Below are 15,418 nucleotides of genomic sequence, written 5' to 3' on the forward strand. Positions count from 1 at the left end.
ATGAGCTCATGAAGCCAGCTAGGGGTGGGGCTTAGAGATGGAGCAGCTGGGTTCTCGGTCTTCCTCAGCTTCCCCTCTTCCATGTAGCTCCCTTATTATACAAAAAGGAAACCAAGGACCAGAGAATTCCAAGGACTTCTAGAAAATGGAAATCCTAGTTTCCCTGCCTTCCAGCCCATATTCTTCTTCTAGTTCAAGCTCCTAGACACTCATCTCCACCTCCAGGAATTGAAAGGGTCCTGAAGTCCTCCAACCAGCCTGACCATTCTGTAATTTGGATTCCCCATCCTATAACGAGTGGTCAAGGCCCCCAAACAGACAGGTCATTTCCTGTTAAGTCTAGTCCCCAACTTCCGGAATGTTTTGGTTCCCCTCCAAAGAGATATGGCTTGGGTCATGGCCTCTGGCTGACTCCCCACCTCAGCCCCAGGAGCCCAGAGTGGGATTGAGAAGTTGCCCCACAACCCTGGTTGACCAAAGGCTTCCTTCCAAATTTTAGCCCCTCCAAAGCTGTCCAGTTTGAGAACCATCATTGGCTTCCACTGTCCCCAAGATAAAATACACCCACTTATCCTAAACCTTGATATTGAGGCCTGTGGTCCTCTGAGCCTTCTCCAGTGTGGTGTCACTGCCTCAGAAGTACCGGTCCCCAAGCCTTCTAGGAAAGTGGCATGGTCCTTCCTCCTCTAGGAAGCTCCTTGGGTCTTCCCACCCAGTCAATCCCTTGCTTACTTACCATGGAGTATGAGCCTAGAGAGTTCACAAGATCTTTCACACAGGACCTCTTGTTCCAGCCTCCTTGTGTCACTGAGAAGTGACATCACTGACCTATGAGTGAACTGTCTGCGGGGGAGGGCAGCCTCTTGCAAAAGGTCATATAACTGGTGAGTGATGCCTGGCTCTAGACCCTCTTTTCTTCTGACCCTTCTTGGGGCACCTCCTCGACTTCCACTTGGAAGCTCCGGCCTGTGGCAGGCACTGTTCCTCAGATCCTCAAGCTCAGACTGAACAGTTCTTTCTCCAGTGCAACAGGCGCTGGCCTCCTCCCTCGGTGCATCTACTTATTCAACATGGTTGAGCACCTGAGGCTTGCCAGCCAGGCAGGTCCCTTCCCCCAGTCCTCCTAGCTGGGAAGACAGCAAGCAAACAGATGAGTTCACCCAGTGGGGTTCCAGCAGGGCTGTGAGGGGGCCCCTGGGGCACTGGGTACACAGAAGGCCTGTAGGCCCAGATTTACCATCAAGACAGACTCCGCCTCCCTTAGGTCCTCTCTGCCTTGACCTCAACCCCACTTGCTGCAACCCATAAAGACTTATAAGGGGATAAGTGGCTGAGAAAGGCTTGTCTCCAGGCCCTGGACCCTGTGGCTGTAGCAGCCAGCACCCTCACTATTTCTACCCAGGACCCCCTCTCTCTATTATCTCCCCAGGGCCCCCAGGATGGGCAGAGGGGGCTAGCTGAACAGCAAAACCATCAGGTCCATTACGCCTCTCTGAGCCCCCCATATAAACACTTTGGATCCAGAAAGTTTCCTGCAGCAGCCCCCAGCCCTAGCTCTGCTTTGGGGCCAGGAGAGCCATGGGAGACCCAGGGCCACCAGGGCCCTCAAAATGTTGGCAGGCAGGCCAGGGTCAGGCCCTCCCCCTCCCAGGGCTGTTAAGCCAGATTGGAACAGGGGGAGGGAAAGAAACCACAGGATTGCTGCTTGCTCCTTAGGGTCCCTCAGGGCCACCAGGAAGGGAAGAGAAAATGAGAAAGAAACTCTGTCTGGGCCCCCAAATTCCTCCCACGAGTTAGACTGGGGGCCATGGGAGCAGGGCAGGTTCCTGACACGGGACCCAGAGCCCCTCCTGGGGATGGGGGTGTTGAGCCCTGGGCGCCCTCGTGATGAGGCCGACTGCAGGGCGATTAATCTTGTGAGGGCTGCGCGACAGCACCCCCTCAGCCTCCCATGGCCAACCCCGCCCGCACTGCCCCAGGAGTTAATCTCTGCTCGGGGGACTTCTCAGCCGCTGTCACTGCTGCATTAATTCTGAGGCAGAGGGAGGCAGGAAGGAGGGAACATGGTTGGGGGGTGGCGGTGAGTAGGTTCCTTGGGAAGGTTTTGTTATCAGCAGCTGGTGAAGAGGGGTCCCAAAGGGTGAGACCTGGGTCTCTTTCAAGGTCCAGCCCTAGAGGAGAGGTGGGGGGCATCCATATTATCCCCCTCAAACCATCAGAACCCTTGCACCCCTGGCCTCCAGCTCTGGTAGTCCACCAGCTGAGCCCCAAATGCAGTTTGCAGTTTTGACAGCAGATGTCTCTGCTATTATGATTTATCAAAATGCTTAAGGTAAATAATACACACATATTTATAAGGAAGGAGGGAATGGTAGAAGGGGAGGAACTGAATGGGTTAAGGGGACTTTGGGGGACACCCCTGCCTGTTCCCAGTCCTCCCTACTCAGACCCAAAGGCTGACCCCAGCCTGGCCCTGGGATGACACTAAGCCTGCCCAGCTGCTAGCCTAGCTCCCAGGAGGGCAGAGTCAGACGGCCAGTGGCTGGACTTGTCTTGCTGGGCCCCCTGCCAGGCTTGGGAGGTGGCCACCTGGGGGAAGTGGCTGAGCCAGCTTCACACCTCAGCCATGTTTCCATGGCTTCACTGCGTCCCTGTTCCTGAGGGCTCCGTCACCTTACCAACGCGCAGCGGGCACTGCACTTGCCCTCGCCCTCGCAGCCACTCCCCCAGGGCCCCAGCAGCTGCTTGTGGATCCTACTGCTGCAGAGCCAAACCTCAGCCCCAGGGCTGCAGCTCCCGGGCAGGCTGGGTGAGGGGCTGTGAGCCAGCGTGCGGGGCTCCAGGGAGGTGGAAGGGCAGGAGCTTGTGTGGATGCAGGCTGTGCCCACCGCGGGCCCCCAGAATACCCAAACCCTGTCACCTCGTCTACTTCCTCATCTCCTACCCTTCTGCCACACAGTGCTCTTTGTTTCCAGACCTTTCTGGACTAGAGAACGTTTGCTTAAAGAATTTATTGGGGCCAAGCCTGGTGGCCGCATGCCTGTAATCCCAGGGACTCGGGATCACAAATTCGAGGCCAGACTCTGCAAGTTAGTGAGACCCTGTCTCAAAATGAAGGTGTCTGGGGGCAATTCGGAGGTAGTGCCCCTGGGTTCAATTAATTCCCAGGACTTCAAAAAAAATGTATTGGGCATTCTGATTTGAAAAACAATATACAAGAAAAGGGGGAAACCCCAAAAGTCAGAAAATGTAGAAAAGTGTAAGGGCAGGGACATAGGTGGCATGTCAGGTGGGGTGGTGGGATGGGGGAGTCCTTGCAGCCCACCCCCAAAGCATAACCAGGTGTTAAAGGCTAGCTTTGAAAAGCAGAGGAACCTAGCTAAGTGACCTTGCATGGGTCTCTCTACCTCTGAGCCTCAACTGTCTCATCTATAAAATGGGGATAACTGATCAATGCCCTCCTCACAAGATTGTTGGGCATGTGTGAACTCAACAGATTGACCCCATTTTTGGCCCACAGCCATAAGTTCTACACCCTGGGAGGCAGGATATGATCAGAGTCTCTACCAAGCACTCCTGGAGGTTCCAGGGGTTGGGAAGGGAGGCTTGTTGGGGGGTCTGGGGAACAAGCACGGAGCCCTGCTCATGCTACCAAGTGCTCTACCACAGAGCCCCAGCCTCAGCCCGAGGAGTCTCTATTTACTAAGTTTCTCTCACCTGTCATCAGCACCCCAATTAGAGTCAGAAATGCACAGGGGGGAAAAGGCCCAGAAAGAGGAGACGATGTTTATTTAGCCTACAGAGGCTTTCCACCCCTTCTGTGTGTGAGCTGCCAACACTTCCTTTACTGAGCCACAGGACCATAGGTTACCAAGGTGGTGCCCTTGATGGTCAGCCCTGGGATGGCAAGGGGGCCTCCGGGAAACCTAACACAGCAGGGGTCAGGAAGGTCTTGCAGTGCTACCTGAAGTGGGAGGAAGGCACCCATAAGGACGAGATGGGGACAGGAAACAGACGTGCATCTCATTGAGCACTGGAGGCTGGGGTAATGGCCACCTGAGCCCCCAGATGAGATCCCACCGGCCCAGTGGCTTTGCACCCAGGCTAGAGCCCTGGAGGACCTGGCTCACCTCCCCTGGGCCGCCTGTCTTCACGCCCTGCTGCCTGGAATCTGAGGCAGCCCTTGTTCTCCGGCAGGAGCGGAATTTAATGCCGCTCAGAGATGGCAGGTCGACAGGCGGAGAGAGATGAAAGTGTCCGCTCTGGCAGCCTGGCCAGCCTCAGGGGACCCTCTTATGCCCCCACTATCCTCCCCAGCAAGAAGAACCCTCAAGGCAGGTGTGGGCCTCCAGGGACAGGACTCGCTGCGAGGCTGTGTGACCTTGGGGGACAGCAAGTTCTCTCTGTGCCCCACTGATTCCCTGTCTGCAGGGTGTTTGGGTCAAGGTCTGTATTATCACCAGGCTGGTGGCTGCCTGTTCCTGCCCCAACCTTGGCTGTCGCCAGCAGTGGCTTGTCAGCCCAGGGCTGTGGGCGGGCAATGAGGGGCTGGGGGGGGGGGCTGTGCAGTGACCTCCATCTATCCATCTCTGGCACCTTGAGGGGTGGGAAGCTGGGGCTACAATCGAGTCAGATGCAAATGGACTTGACTACATTCAAGCTGTGGCCATCACCATCTCCTTTGTGGCAATGTGAGCTGGGCTGAATCTAGGAATGGAGACTGGACCCTCAAACCACGGTCCACCAGGCCCACCAGGCCCACCAGCCTCATGTCCCTGCTGGGAAAGATGTGGGTCTTGGCACTAACTGAGGTGATCTTGTTGCTCTGCAAAACACGCTGGCAAGGGCTCTCTTCTACACCCCCTGGCTATGTTGTCCCTCTTTCCTGAGAACACAGAGGCAAGGGCATTTGGCCAAGATCATCCAGCAAAGACACACACACACACACCAAACACACATGCACAAAATGCAGTGTTGACACGATGACCAAGAAATGAGGGGGAACCCATGTCCAGACTCCCATGCCCCCTCTGCATTCTCCTGGAGGGAGCTGCTCCTCCTCTCCTAGGTAGCCAGGAGCCTGGGTTCTAATTAGGTCTCTGACACCATCTTGCTTATGGGCCAGTCACTTAATTTCTTGGACTTCAGTTTCTCATCTATAAAATGGGTAATAATCCCGGTACTGATGACTTCTTGGAATCAATGAAGTAAATTTACTTAGTAAACTGAAACTGTCCCAGACTAAAGTCTGTGCCTCCAACAAGCCTTGGGCCAAGGGGAAGTACCCTGACAAAGAGCCCAGTTCAGAGCTCACAATTACCCAGTGCAGCCACAGAAGCTGTCCTGCTTCCTTTTTCCTGCAGAGATCAACCACAGCAAGCTCAGAGCAGAGGTCCAAAGGCCCTGTCTAGAATCCTGAATCAGGCCCCAGAGGTCTCTGATAAGGGTGACTAGAGACTAGGTCAGGCCAGGCCTGGCTGCTGTGGTGGGGTAATGGGGAGGGGGTGCTGCCAGGCGATGGGCAGGCCAGGTTGAGGGAGGCCTTTGGCGGTCACAGAGAACAAAGAGGTTGGGGTTGCCAGGATTCTGTGTAGCTGAAGCAGGCGGTGATGGGTCTGGGAGAGGGGCCGCAGCAGCCGTGGGAACTGTGCCTGCTGCCCCCATGCCAGCTCCCCCATGTAGACTGCGCCTCAGGACCAGGCGAGGGGGCAGGCTGGGGATAAGAGAGGCCGCCAGAGGCCTGCTCTCCCTCTAGAGTTGCAGGCTGTCAGGGCAGAGACCCAGGAAAGACAAGGAAGCCAAGACATGGCAACAGTGTCCCCATCACTGAGGATCACAGGTGCACGCTGACATGGTGTCATTGCACACACCCAGCATTATTTAGGTAGTATCACATGGTCAAACCGAGGTCACACTGACACAGATAATCCATGTCAGTCTCAGGGCCACATCCATGAATGGTCTTACGGACACAGCGTTACACATTCATATAATCACCCAGTTTTGTCACAGGGCCACACAATGCCATACAACAATAATGCTGTAATCAATGTCACACATTTAGTTGTCCACCCTGGTAATGCACTGGGTCTCTTATAGGATTGCGTCAAAGGATCACACAAGCAATGTTACAGAACATCCCAAAGTGTGGCCACTGGTGTCATATACTAACCTGTGGTCACAGGAGGTCCCATATCATAGTCTTCCACACAGTCACACACCCATTTTCATGTCACACTTGATGCCAAGTATAGCCATGTTGCTGTGTAAGACCTCAGGGGCTTTTCAGGGCTTCGTAGCATGTCTCCATCTCTTTTACACACACACAGGGTCCTCGCAGGAGCTGGACTTGGGTTCAGAACATCCATACATCCAGCCTCTCAAACCCCCATTTTGCTGGGCATGGTGGTGCATGCCTATGATCCCAGCAGCTGGGGAGGCTAAGATAGGAGTAGGAGGATTGCGAGTTCAAAGCCAACTTCAGCAATGTGAGCCACTAAGCAACTCAGTGAGACCCTGTCTCTGAATAAAATACAAAAATAGGTCTGGGGGTGTGGCTCGAGTGTCCCAGACCCCCCCCCCATAAAAAGAAAAAGGTCACTAGGAGGTCAGGCTCCCAGCTGCAGCAAAGGGGAGTTGAGGAACCCTGGAGGAGATGGAAAAGGGCACACTACCCCCAGGGAAGTCTGCCTCTAAGTGCCTTGTGAGGCAGGGGAGCAGTGGGTGGGGTTTGTAGGCCTGCAAGATGGGGATGGAGTTGCCAGCTATAGAGAGGTGTGGAGCCAGGAGAGATGAGTGCCACACAGAGGTCAGAGGTGTCAAAAGATGAAGACACTCATGACACATGGAGCCAGAGACCATCAAGTTGGAGCTGCAGACAGCCAGCCAGAGACAGAGGCAAAGGAAGCAGGGCGAGCTTGGCGGGCTGGGGCTGGGGCTGGGGCTGGGGCTGGGGAGGAAAGGCCTGCTGCTGGCCACACCATGGAGGTGGGCGGCCTGGCTGGCTAGGGCAGCAGGGAGGATGCAGAGTCTGGGCAGAGGTGGGAGACGTTTTGGAGAGGTTTAAGTAGTAAGAGCAGCTGCCATTGCCTGAGTGCTGACGGTGGTTCGAGTGATCTCAGTTTCCCCTCAGGCCACTTTCTGTGGGAGAGATGATTATTGTCCCCTTTCCCGGATGAGGTAAATGAGTCCTCATCACATGTTCAGCCTCACAGCTATGTCCTCCCCCTGGCTTCCTCCAGACCCAGGAGTCAAGAGGTGGGAGAGGTGAGGGACTTTGAACTTGGGGTGACTGGGCTGGGAGGTGGGTCCACGCGACTCAACTGGGCCATGGGCTGGCACACTAAAAGCAAGGCCGGCTGAGTCACAGCACCCCCCCATCGGGACTGGCACCAGAGCCATCCACCCCACACCTGCAGGCGTGCCAATGAGGGCCAGCCGAGGCCATCTGCAGCCAGTGTGCTGCCAGCCCTGGTGGAGGCAGGCGGGGCCTCCAGCCAGCCCGGTGCCCCCTGCTGGCCGGGCTCCCCCTCCCACAGCCCTGGGGGTCCTCCCCACCCCCTTGAGATTCTGGAGGTGCTGCAGTCTGCCTGTGCTAGGGGTGAGGGTGCCCCCCAGCTGCCAACACCTCCCCCTACTCCCTGCTGGACACCCCCCTTAGGCAGAGCCGCCTGGAGAGATCACAGGCAGCCACATGAAAGGGAATTTTCCCAGGCAGAGATGCAGTTGAAAGCTGCCTCCCCGCCCCCGCCTGCCCCCGCTGTGCCAGGCCAGGCTGCTGAGCCCCTGGTGCTCCAAGGGAGCCTGCGACACCCGGGAAAGGGTTGGGGGTCAGCACCCCACCCCCCTGCTTTCTCCTTCCCGGAACAATGGCAGAGACAGCCCATTTCCCCCACCTCACCACCCACTCAGCTTTAGAAGTTGCCCCTTCCTTTGTTCTGAAATCCCTCACCCACCTGAAGCAGGGTTTCAACATTGTCAGGAAGTCCTTCCATAAGTCTAGCCTCCATCTCTGCCAGGCTCAAAAGCAGCTGGGTGAAAATAATGCTTCCCCCAGTGGATGGATAGGAAATATCTTTCAGGCTGGCTTCTGTGATATGTAGAGGGGCATGCAACTGCCACTCCTTCCTGTTCAGGCTAGAGCATGTGGCTTCCTAGACCCTGTGGCTGTGTGTGATGACTTCCCCAGAAGTCAAGTCTAGCAACTCTTAGGCCTGAAGAATGGAGGGAGGGGTCTCTGGTGTGCTTGGATACAACCTGGCTCAGGCTGCTCCATGGGGAACAGAACAGTGGCTGGGGAAGTGCCATGGAACAAGAAAGGAATGGGATCCCAAGAGGCAGCCCAGACCCCTCCCCAAGACTGCAGGTTGCTTTGCACCATGAGGCCTGATTAATCAAGGGGAATAGAAAACATGGCTCCAGGTGAGTGAGGATCCTGGCGGCCCAGGTTCTGAGGTCCGGGGTGTGAGCAGGCAGGTGGGACGCTTCAGGATAAGCCCTTTCCAAGGAGGCCATTTCTATCCTCTCTCCAGGCTGCTCCTTGCTGGATCCAGAAGGCCTCTCTTACCAAGAGACCCCACTCTAAATATCCCTGGGCCACCCTTCTCGCCCCACAAGATGGTCCCAGAAAGCCCCAAACCAGCCCCCCAAAACCAGAGAGCAAGAAGCCAGTGGTGCTTCAGTGACACAAACATGCATTCGTTTTATTCACAAAACAGCCTGGTTTCCTAAAACAATACAAACAGCATGTTCATCAGCAGGAAGCTGGCCATGGGCAGGGGGCCCCAGGCCACAGGGGGCCCCCTGGGCACCCACCCCCACCGGCAGGGGACCACGCAAAGAAGCCCTTTCTTCTGCTGCTATTAGCGAAGCTGAAAAAAGGACTTATTTTCTCTAAGGGAAAGTAGCCAGGATTGGAAATATCAAGACACGGCCCCCCCCAGATCTCAGTGGATAAACAGACAGAACTTTCATCTTTCCAAAATCATCACGGTTGGGGTGGGTGGGGATCCCGGTCAGGGACAGTGGGTGTAGCATGGCTGGCCTGGGCCTGGGGGGTGGGGGGGTGCCCCCTCCCCACAGCGAGCTCCCACCGACAGCTCTGCATACGTGGATGGATACAGAAGGGGCTTCTACACGGCGCCATCAACAATCTCTTTATAAAACGTGAGTGGATTCTCCAGGCAAACTATGCACTATTTCATGATCGGAAAGAATCAAAGGAAGTTTAAATGAGGGTGGAGTTAAACTGTGCTAAATTACAGTAGTGCTTATTAGTAACTAGATTTCAAAAGGTTACAGAAAATTTACATTCTCTACACAAAAACGGCATCTCCTGCACAGACAACATCGACATCGACACAGGAAGGAGACTGATTGTCCATTCTTTGCCCAGGAAGTCTCGGTACTTTATAGATTCGTCTTTACCTCTTTGTTGTTGCTGTTGTTCTTCTGAAAAAGCAGTTAAATTGTTTTCTTTTCTATTTTTTTTCTTTTTTATAGTAGGGACGTGGAGATGTTAAAACGACAACAAAAAATATATATATAAAAACAGGAATGAAATCTGTGAGAGAATATTTTTGGTTCTAAAGACGGGTGCATCCGTTTGTCTTCGCCCGAATCCCTTGCCGGAGACCACGCGAGCAGTGACATTGCACGGAGAGGGCAGCTTTGGGTTCCCGCCGCCGTCACTGAAACCACCGGAAGGCGGCTCCCGTCGGAAGCATCACCTTCTGGCGGGGCGGGAGACAAAAACAAGGAGAGAGTTCAGTCAGGGTCCAGGTGGGCCAGGCGCAAGATGCTCCCCGTGGACGGCCTCATGGCGGAGGGGTGGGCCTGGAGTAAAGGCAGCCACCCCGCAGAGTTCCTGCTGTCCTGGCCAGGCCAGGCCAGAGAAGGAGCTGTGACCGCTGGAGGGCCCAGAGCACCCTGAGGCCTCCCGAGCCACTGTGCCCAGGAACCCTCTTTCCACAGGAAAACCCCTTCCCCTGGCCCAAAGGCACCGAGCACCCGGTGGCCATGCCGCAATCTGGGGGCTGTGTCCATGTTTCTGTCAAATCAGCGTGTGCACTGGCTATGTACAGGGGGTGTCTGTCGCGCTCTGCTAGATTGTGCGGTGCACGTGGAGCGGTGTGGGGAAGGAGGGTAACTGGTGGTCAACAAGCAGCTGTGTCTATAATGAGATATGAGGACCAGGCAGGTGTGCGTGCTTCTCTACACCGGACGAAAGTGGGTGCCTTTGTTTGCACATAGGCAAACACACCCATGAGGTCTGGGGCTGGAGGGGGTGGCCAGGGGCCATGGCCAGGATACCATTGTTGTTTTCCAACCATTCTGGAGATTTGCGTCAAGCCCACTGGTAGAGGGGCGGTGCCAGGGGCAGGGGACAGAGCAAGCTGAAAAGATGCTTTGTACCCAGGCCTGGCACTCCAGCTAGGTTGTCACGTCTGGGGGCACAGAGACAGGCCCTGCCACAGGGTGGAGAGAAAGCAGCATGGGAACTTCTATGCCTTCTCTAAATCCACCCCATGGTAGACAGGCCCTTGCTGACTTGCCTGTACTGTATCCAGGCTCATGGCCACCCCAGCCCAGGCCCCAAAATCTGTGAACTTGGTGCACAGATTCAGGAATCTTCCAGGCCTCAGCGTAGGGCAGACTAGACTGGAGCTGCTCTACCCTTGGGAGGCCTTGGGGGAAAGGCTGAGCTCTACGGGTACAGGGGACAGAATCCCTCAAATGGGACAGGAGACAGTTCCAGAATCTCAGATCACGGATTGGATGCTGTAGGACATGTGTCAGAGAAACGGGACCTATGTGGTAATCTCAATCCTTGACCCAGAGCCCAGGTGGGGCATCGGCATCCCAGTGCCTTGCAAACTACAGCCTGTTCAGGTTTCAGAATGTGGCTCTGACTTTTAGGGCAGTGAACTGGTTGGTGTCTTGAAGCCAGACCCCCAGGCCCCAGGACTGGCCGGGCCTTCCCCCAGACACTCGCCCAGGTAGGAAATTTGGGCTCCGGGGCTGGGGGATGGGTTTGGACTGCCAGACGGATCAAGAGCCCACACACCTCCCTCTAAGGAGCCGTTACCTCCAGAGCAGCGGAAGGCTTCTTTTTGAGTTCCTCACATTTTCTGAATTTGCAAATCTGATGGCCAGTCTTTCGGTTCCTACAACTGCTGCACTGCTCACAGTTGATGCGCCGCCGGCAGGGCGCACACATGCCGCAGCGTTTCCGCTTCTTCTTGCCCGAGCTGATGGCAGAGGCTAGCTCTCCCTGCATGGGGTACTCGGCCAGGCCGGCCATGTGCAGCGCGCTCTCGGCCAGGAACACACCTGCGGGGGTCATGATGAAGAGGCCTGGGTTGATGGGGAAAGCGCCCAGGTAGGGGAAGTCGGACTGGCCATTGAGGGCCTCGGCGCCCGCCACGGCCTCCATGTCAGGCAGGCCAGCGCCCGCCTCGCTCATCAGTGGTAGGTGCTCCTGCACCACGCGCTTCAGCATCTCCGTGGACTGCGCGAACTGCTGCAGCGTCAGCTGTCCCTCAGCTGCCAGCTCCGAGGCCCGCTCTGCCTTGCTCAGCAGGCTGGCCACAGCACCACTTTTGTGCTTTGAGGTAGGGTTGCTTTTGTCCACTGCCATGGCTGCCGCCAGGTCGTGACCATTGGCCAAGAGGGAGGCCGCGGCTGCAGCCGCCGCTGCCTTGTCAGCAGACTCCCCGCCCATCAGGCTTCCACTGCCACCACTGCCACCAAAGGAAGAGTAGTGGGAGAGGGGGCGGGAACGACGCAGACTCTTGTTCAGGGGTTCGCTGATGATGCCACTCTTGTTCCGACGCTCTGGGGGTGGTGTGTCATCTGCCACCGAGGCTGACGCAGCAGTTGCCACTGCTGCACCCTTTTCAGTTGCTCCTGCCTTTGGGCCACTGCCACTGCTGCCGGTGGTGGTGGTGGTACTGCTGCTGCTGCTGCTGCTGCTGCTGCTGTTGCTGCTACTACTGCCGCCGGCCTCTTGGGAGCCACCACTGAGGCTCGACATGGTGGGGCCAAGGCCCGGACCCTGCTGCAGAGGGAGGCTGCCAACTGCTGGGGTTCACAGGCAAGTGTTTGGCCCTGCTGCCCACAAAGGAGGTGCCTGGTGGGCCTTGCTGCTCAGGGCCGGCACATGGTCAGGTGTCCCCGTGGAAGAGTCTTTACTCTGTTGGGACAAGAGGATATAGGGTGAGAATAGCAGCAAATTCCTCCTCCTTCAACTTCCCCACCATCACCACGGTAACCACCACCAGACTGATGAGGCATTTATTAAGTGCCAAGCCCACCTTGGTTAGGGAATTTTTTATTTGTACTACCTCAGTTCTGAGACTCAGAAGAACCCTGCAAAGTAGTGGCTGGTAATCCTCTATTTCACAGATGCGGAAAACAAGGTCTAAGAGTATTACTAGCCCAAACTACAGATGGGGCTCAATGGCAGAGTGCTTGCCTAGCATGCATGGGACCCTGGGCTCCATCCCTAGCACTGAAAAAGGAAAGAAAAAAAAAAAAATACTAGCCCATGGACACATGGCTCTCAGGTGGCACAGTGCAGGCTCAGACCACAGCTCCAAGACATGGATTTGTCCTGCTTTGTTCTAGAAGACCTGGTAGAGACAGGCACTCCTTCCTTGCTGGGGTGGAAAAGAGCTGGAGATACTTATTAACCTTGGAGGATTAAGGTCACTTCTACTTTCTAACCTTCCTTCCCCGGACCTTCCTAGGGAGAGGAGTGCTTAAAGGTATATATCAAAAAGTCTGGGAAGCTGCTCTTGGATTCTCGTTTGGAGATTTCTAATATACATCTGCTATTTCAAGGCTCTGACAAGTACTAGAGGAAAAGGAACCTGGTTGCTATGTATAAACCAGAGTCCCCAGAGTCTGCCAACAGAGTATAGAAACCTTCCTTTTCTTTCCTTCCTTCGCGTGTGGCGCACGCGTGTGAAATCACGAGTGTTCTACACTGAGCTATATCCTCAGCACTTTTTTATTTTTAGGTAACAGGGATTGAACCCAGAGGTGCTTAACCACTGAGCCATATCCTCAGCCCTTTTCTACTTTTTTTTTTTTTAATTTTGAGACAGGGTCTTGGTAAATTGCTTAGGGCCTCTTTAAATTGTTGAGATTGGTTTTGAACTTGTCCTCCTGCCTCAGCCTCCTAAGCTGCTGGGACTATAGGCATGAGCCATTGTGCCTGGCCACTTTTTATTTTCATTTGAGACAGGGTCTTACAAAGTTGTTAAGGATCTTGCTAAGGTGCTAAGATTGGCCTTGAACTTGCAATCCTCCTGCCTCAGCCTCCTAAGTTGGTGGGAGGACATAGGCCAGGTTTAGAATCCTTATTTCAAGGAACATCTAACTTCCTACTAGAGAGCAGGCAGCACTGAACCAGAGGACAAGCCTTCCCCTGAGAGGGGGACAACATGCCTATGCATATACTTCTTCCTCAACTCCCAAACCACGGTCATTATCATCTCAGACTCTACTCTCATGTCTACTTGGGTCTCTGCTATGCTCTGGCCTGGCTCCCAGATACAGTAGGGGCAGAGGCCTCACAAGATCTGTCAAGAGTCTGGCCTGGGTGAGGTCCACATGAGAACCCAGGGGTGGACTGCAGGCAGGAACCAAGAGCAGCTGTGACCCTAGAGGAGTGGAGCCACGTAAAAGTGTGTCCTTCAGCCGCTTCCATGTGTGCCCCTTCCCAAGACAAGGCCTCTGTACGTGGGCTTCAAGGCTAAGGCATCTGAGCAGCCAGCCTCCACAGCTGGAAGGAACTGGCCCACATGGAGCAGGGTGGCAGTTTCCTCATCAGTTCTGGCTCTCTAGTGTCCCTTCTCTGCCTGCTTCTAAGTCAGCACCTGTCAGAAGAGGGGTGGGAGGACAGGGCCCAGCAGCTGGTAGCTCAGGGGGGAGGCACACATCTGGTGAACCCCGTCCTGCCCTGGGCTTGAAGGAGGGAACACATTGGATCTTTGTCCCCAGACAACCCTATCATCCCCCAGTCCAGCTGCCCCCGACACTCAGCCTGTCCCAGAAGATCATCTAGTCCTTGGCATTACAGAGGGGGTAATGGAGACCCTGAGCAGGCAGAGCCTGCCCCAAGACTGCCAATAAGTGACCACAAAGAGGGACGAACATGGTCAAGGAGAGGCAACGCTGGCGTCAAGAGCCACAAGTTCCCTGGCCCTCCCCAGCGACATGAGCCCACCAAGACTCCTCCCTAGTGAAGGCAGATGCCTGAGGAGGAAGAGCTGGGCAAGCTGGCAGAGTCCAAGACAGACCCAGGAGGGCCTGGCAGTGTCCTGGAGGGGCTAAGGGGTCAGAGGTCAGAGATGTAGTAAGAGCAAAAGGACCACATTATGTCCAAGGATCAATTTTTCAGCTCAAAGACTGGTGAGCCTTTAGGCATCAGAGACCCTGGTTAGGGGTAGCGGACCAGGGGTAGTGGAGATGAGGGTGGTCACCACCGAGTCACCTCTCCTAGCTTCTGCTCATCTGAAAGGCCAACATGCCCTGGACCACACCCCAGCAGCTCCAAATACAGCGGAAGGGAAAAGGCAGGAGAAGGCAGGGTCTTCACGCTATAGAGGTAGGGCAGGGAGCACTATGCACCCCGGCCCCTGCGTGCGTCCCCCACTTCTGTGGCCTGCTGGCTGGTGGCAGAAATCAATAGCTGCATTAACGCTGCTCTTGCTCTGCTCGTCGGCTCCCTCCCTCCTCGCAGCTCCAGAATCTGGCTCTGCGTGCGGGGCGGGCAGGTCAATTAGAAGTCAGCTCCCTCCAACAGCCGGCCCGCGTTGGTTCAGGGCTGGCGCTCTGGCTGAGCCCCTGCTTTTGTCTCCATCCTGAGTCTCTCTTGGTGGGTACAAACCTCCTGTTCTGTTCATTGCTGGCCCCCTCTTAGAATTTCTCCGACCCTCTACTTTACTGTCCTTCCTCAGGGACCACCTGGCCCTAGCTCCCCAGTTCCTGGAACATGATCATGAGCTTGGGACAGAGAATGTGATGTTACTAAACAGGTGCTGCAGGCAGAACATTGGTGTGTCAGCTCCAGAAGCTGAAGGTAGGGGAGGATACACAAGGGGGACTGGCCCCAGGGGGTTAATTGTCCTCAAAACCCCAGAAAGGGCAGACAACTGCATTTAGTTTTCATGGCCTCTTCCTTAAGCTTGTTCCAAATTTGCCCCTGAACCTGCTCATCTCCTTCAGACCTTGGGAAAAAGCTGATGCCCTGGTCCCAGTGGACCCCTGATCACGGACCCCATCTGCCCTACTCACAGAAGGGGAGGACATGGAAGCGACATTCTCCTAGGACCCAGCCTTCTACTACAGGGCACACAGCAACCTCTCCCAGGCCAGGAAGGGCCTGGCAGTGCCCAGGCAAGCAGGGGAG

The 15,418-nt window shown here is 55.5% G+C and overlaps 1 protein-coding gene across 2 annotated transcripts in view; it reads right to left on the reverse strand.

Annotated features, from left to right (window-relative positions):
- Positions 1-8,676: 8,676 nt before the first annotated feature.
- Positions 8,677-15,418, reverse strand: part of CXXC5 (CXXC finger protein 5) — a 37,358-nt gene continuing 30,616 nt past the window's right edge. For both annotated transcript variants that reach the window (XM_081283560.1, XM_081283561.1), the window contains exons 2-3: positions 11,087-12,193; positions 8,677-9,731 (exon numbers count right to left, since the gene is read on the reverse strand). In XM_081283560.1, coding sequence (XP_081139686.1) covers positions 9,687-9,731; positions 11,087-12,034 — 993 coding nt within the window. In that variant the 5' untranslated portion in view covers positions 12,035-12,193 and the 3' untranslated portion in view covers positions 8,677-9,686. The remainder of the gene's footprint in view (positions 9,732-11,086; positions 12,194-15,418) is intronic.

This window comes from Spermophilus citellus, assembly GCF_964194105.1.
Source record: "Spermophilus citellus genome assembly, chromosome: 1".
Lineage (NCBI taxonomy): Eukaryota > Metazoa > Chordata > Mammalia > Rodentia > Sciuridae > Spermophilus > Spermophilus citellus.